Raw genomic sequence first — 5,086 nt, 5'->3', positions numbered from 1 at the left:
GATGAATTCCTGCTCTATCTGTAATGGTTTTGTTGGAATTTGGGCTAACCAGTGTAGATTATACAGTATGATTTAGAATGGGTGTACAATGAGCAAGCAAGCAGGGAGTAGAGCACAAAACATGAGTCATAGAAAGTACTGTTGCACAATAAATAAAAATAGATGTTATGCATGTGCATGTCAAATATGTAATTTAGTAATTATTCAGCAGAAATAAAAGGTGGCTGTTCAAATAAATCAAATTGTGGTGGAATGAGGGCTGTAATGCCTGCATTTAGGATTATATGCTGTTCCCATTAGTACTGACTTGGGTTCCTCACAACAGGAGGGTACAAGGACAGACTAAGAGTTTGTAGTATTTTACGGTCATCACAGGAATGAAAAGCACTGTGGATATTCCTTTTAAAAATAACTGCATACTATTGCATATTAATAGTTTTAACTTGGTGTTTTTTAAGCTAATGGGAGTTTGTTCTTAAACATCTACAGCCAGTTTTCTTTTGTTATTAAGAGGACTCAATCTAAAGTTCCCCAAAGATGGAAGAGCCAAATCTTACCCCCTCCTTTGCTGGCATTGGGTAGGTCCTTGCACCAAAGAATTTTCTGCCCCTCAGTAGGGAGCACAGAGCCAAGGGTCCCCAGCAAAGGCCAGACTGTCCCCTCTGCCTGCCCCATGCACAGCTGGGCAGGGGAGCGTAAGGCTCAGCAATGATGTGTTTCTCAGTGCCTCGGTTGCAGATACATGATGGAAGTGGTGTGGATGTCCATCCTGTGGGCTCTTCCCTTGGCTGTCAGTTTGGGGTGTTGGGAAACTGCAGCATCTGGTTGTGCACAGTAACTCTGTGCTCCTGTGCTCCAAGGAGTTTACTTTCTGCTGCTACCCAGTTAGAGTTGCTGGAAAGTTTTATCTCTGGGCCCTTTTCGGTATCTGCTGATTTGTTGGTTTTATTATTTTTTTTTTTTAAGGAGCTGGCATATTTGGCAGCTGATGATTGTTTCCTTACTGCTTGGGAGAACAAAAATTTCCCTGCTTTATTTAGGAAAGCTTTCCCCTCCACTTTCTTTGCCTATCGATTCAAGGTCTGTGCTGCCCTCAGAGCACACCAGGTGCAATCCCTTCCTACCTTTGCTCCAGTAACACAGCTGAATGTGCATGCTCCTGCTCTTTCACATGGCACAGGCAGATGCAGGTGGCACCAGTAGCTTAGGATACACAGCCTCTTAAAACTGCAGGATCTGGCATGAAATGATCAAGATGAGTAACCAATGGCTTTGATTTTTACGTCTTCTCTTTGAGACGGCTCTTGTAGTAATGCAATCAATGTTTTGAAATGAGCTCCCTGCTGTGGTCATTGGGGACACTGGGTTTCAGTGACCAGAGGGATGAGCAGGTGATGAGAAAATGCTTGCTTAGACCCTGTCAAGGAAGTTACTGGCCTCCCAGATGGACAAGTTTGTGTTTTTTTTATAGAGGAGTTTATCCACAGATGAGGATCTTCAGATCCTTCAGGTGGCAGGGAAGTGTTGCGGTTTCTTCCTGTAACAACTTTTGAGATGTAAAGCAAATTTGTGGCTGCATCCAGCGGGTGGCAAGCACAGCATGCAGAATTATGGCTGGACAGAGATGCTTCTGCCAAGGGAAGCTCCTGATGCTGCTCAGCATGTGCATGTGTCTCCATGAACAAAATACAGATAAATGGGAATCTCTGCCAGCCTTTTGTCAGCTTAGAGAGGGCTGGGGCACCTGTCCCCTTCTGGGTGCTATTGATAATGCATGGGATTAGTGCCACATTCAATTTAAGCAAATGGCTGTCTCACATGTAAGCATGTGAGCTAAACACAAAGTATTCAGTATAACAATTTAAATATGTCTTTAAATGCCATAGTTAAATGACGTTCAGGCTTCAAATGTCAAGATGCTGGCTTGCAATTAAATTAACTTAAAGTTTTAATGAAGGAGAGTTTTTTTTTATCAAACAGCTTTAGAAGTTGTGACTCATCAGAGTGCCTTGCAATGTATGAGTAGATGCATTGTTCCCATTTTTGCAGCTGGATGAACAAAGGCAAAACTGAAAAAAAGTCCCTTAGAATAGGTGAAGGAAAGAATAGGGAGATTTCTAGACCTGGCTGTAGTCCCATTTTTTCCTTAAAAAGTATTAAACTACAGGAGTAACTGTTTTGTTGTGTTTTGATTTCGATAATCAGAAAATATGGATAATCCAACCACTCGCTACTTGAGACAAAGCCACATTGTATGCATGATTTTGAAGATAATAAATACTGTAAATCCTCAAGGGGCATGTAATTTTCTAGATGATATATGTAAAGTTTTGGATTTTTTAAAGTTTTGTAATGTCAAAAAGTACTTATGAACTCCTTTATCTTTGAAGACAATAAATGGGTGTGAATCAAGCATAAATATTATCTGAAGCTCATTATTTGAGGTAAAAAGGACACATATGAGGATATCATTGGTGGAAACTTCCCACAGTGCTTGTCTCCTTTCCTCTTGATTTGCACTGAGAATTTGAGCCAGACTTTAGTTCTGATTTATGCTAGTATAAATCTGAATTTGTTCCATATAAATAAATAATGTTCTACAGGGAGAAAATACTCTGGGCGTAATTTTAAATAAATGGAGAGAAATTCCATAAAAACCAAGAGTAAAGTTTGATCCTGGATGTTTTGTGATGGGACTAAAAGTATTATTAGATAAACTGATGCATAAGCATTGTCATATTTTTGCTTATCAGTATATGAGTTTACTAAATGTGCAGGAATTTGAAATTTTTAAATTTTAGTCATACAGAGTATGGAGTCAACTCCCTCTGCATATAAAGTTCTTCAAAGTCAGAGTGGCATATTATGAGGAAAGGCTGAGTGAACCCCATTTCTGTGCACATACACAGTTATTAACTATTACAAAAATACCCACTGAGATATAAATGTACATTTCTGAAGCAATGTTTGAAATGTATGAGTAGGAATATAAATCTAAAAATATATTTATTCTATATTTAATTTAATTTTATTGCATATATTATTATGAAAAAACTGCCATTAAAAAAATAGTAGCATAAATCAGAATAACACCAATTTCAAGGAACTTATATTTCCATTTGAGTTTAAAATTGGGCCTCTATATATAGCATATATTTGAAAATATATTATAAATATGATTATAGGACATTTATGTAATTAAAAATCAAAAAAACAAGAAACAAAGCTCCACTTCTTCAACAGAATAGCTCACATACATGCAAGTCAGGTTCTTTGTATTTAATGTTACTTATTTATACAAGTGCTTCCTTTTGAAACACCTGTGAACTTAAGTTAGGAGTTTTCCCTCCCCTTCTTTCATAGTTCCAAGCAAATGGTGGGATGTGGCAGGAACTGTGACACACCTGTCCAACGCTTAGGCTGCTTTCAGTAAAGTGAAATGAAAACAAAGCAGCCCTCTTTGCAACGAAAGCTCTAAGGCCACTGCTGACTCGTTACAGTATGATTTCTCTGAGGTGATCCAGTGTTGCTGTAATGAGCTGTGATGTTCAGGACCACAGATGAATCTCGTTGTTCTTGGTGCTTCCACACACAAGGCTGTTCCAAAGAAGAACTTTGTGCAATGCCTCAATTGGTATCAAAAGGCCCGGCAGTCTTTTTGGTGTGCAAGCGGATATTTTCTGGTGGCCGATAGGAGAGGGAGCTCATTTTGGTTGTGAGGCTTGGATGTGTGCTGACATTTGGTGGGATGTATTTAATTAGCTGAAGGAAGTATTTTTTAAAGTTTTTTCCAAAAAACACATAAAAAAAGGGATTCAGACAGTTGTTAAAGTAAGCGATACAAATGGTGAAGGGCATAGCTGTATCCACTATATCAGTGATTTTGCAATCTGTTATTACATGTAATTGAATCAACACATCCAGAAAAGTGAACACTTGATGAGGAATCCAGGAAAAGAAAAAGAAAAACACAATTGCTACAATCATCTTGAAGATATCATCATTTCTAGTCTTATTTTTTTGAATTTGATATGCCTTCTTCAGTGTCTTCCAAATTAAGGTGTAGCTCGTTAAGATGATCAGGAAAGGAACTAAAAAGCCCAGCAGATTTTTGGATAAGCCCAGCCCGACCCGGAGCGTGGTGTTGTTGCTCTCGTAGCGGAAGCCGCAGACCGTCATGTTGAGGTTCTCGGCGAAGAAGATGTTGCGGTGGATGATGACGGGCAGGCTGGCCACGCCGGCCAGCAGCCAGATGGCCACGCAGGTGCCGCGGGCCACGGACACCGTGCGGCGGATGCGCGACTGCACCGGGTGCACGATGGCCAGGTAGCGGTCAATGCTCAGGCACGTCAGCAGGAACACGCTGGCGTACAGGTTGAAGCTGATCCCCGCCGAGGCCAGCTTGCACAAACAGTTGCCAAACGGCCACTGGTACTCCATGGCCGTGTAGGCTGCCCAGAGGGGCAGAGTTATCAGAAAGCACAAGTCAGCCAGGGCCAGGTTGAGCAGAAAGATGCTGGCTACGGTTTTTAATTTCATGTAGCAGTAAATGACAATGACGACCAGGCTGTTCCCGAATATGCCTATGATAAAGATGATGCTGTAAACAGTTGGAACCATAATGTAGATGTAGCTGTGCCGTCCTGAAACAGGACAGTCCACGTGGATTCTTTTAACAGTTTCTTCAGTAGAATAATTTGGGATCATCTTCAACTTCTCAGCTGTAACCTAGCTTCAGGGAGAAAAGATGAAGCTCACACCTAGGAGGGGAAAAGAGGAAGAAAACAGTATTTGTGACAGGAATTTAATTTTTACCAATTCTCAACTAAATGTCAATTTTTTTCAAGTGTAACACAATGTATCAATGTTTTTGAATTTGAAAATAAGCCATCTTCAAGTGTTTTAACAACCAATTTCTATTTTAATACAGACTTTGCAGAGTAAAACAGCGGTAAGAATGTTAGGAGTAGGCTGAACATTTTTAGATTATTTTTAACATAAACCTCTTCCAAATTAAAATAATACTGACTAGTGAGCATATGTCAAAAATCATAAGAGAGACTGAAAATAGCATATAACTATAAAT

The 5,086-nt window shown here is 39.8% G+C and overlaps 1 protein-coding gene across 1 annotated transcript; it reads right to left on the bottom strand.

The window, feature by feature from the left end:
• Positions 1–3,627: 3,627 nt before the first annotated feature.
• AGTR1 (angiotensin II receptor type 1) lies at positions 3,628–4,707 on the bottom strand. Its single transcript, XM_054283046.1, has one exon. The coding sequence runs from the start codon at positions 4,705–4,707 to the stop codon at positions 3,628–3,630; it is 1,080 nt and encodes a 359-aa protein (XP_054139021.1).
• Between the last annotated feature and the right edge of the window lie 379 nt (positions 4,708–5,086).

The sequence above is a fragment of the Melozone crissalis genome, unplaced genomic scaffold (genome assembly GCF_028551555.1).
Source record: "Melozone crissalis strain CALT ecotype California unplaced genomic scaffold, PUWL_Pcris_2 ptg000034l_1, whole genome shotgun sequence".
Classification (NCBI taxonomy): domain Eukaryota; kingdom Metazoa; phylum Chordata; class Aves; order Passeriformes; family Passerellidae; genus Melozone; species Melozone crissalis.
The sequence above is the reverse complement of the archived record's forward strand: the minus strand, read 5'-3'. Positions and strand labels throughout refer to the sequence as shown.

What these genes read in the sequence shown, in the direction of transcription:
- AGTR1 (XM_054283046.1), bottom strand. Translation starts at nt 4,707, where the DNA reads ATGATCCCAAATTATTCTACTGAAGAAACTGTTAAAAGAATCCACGTG.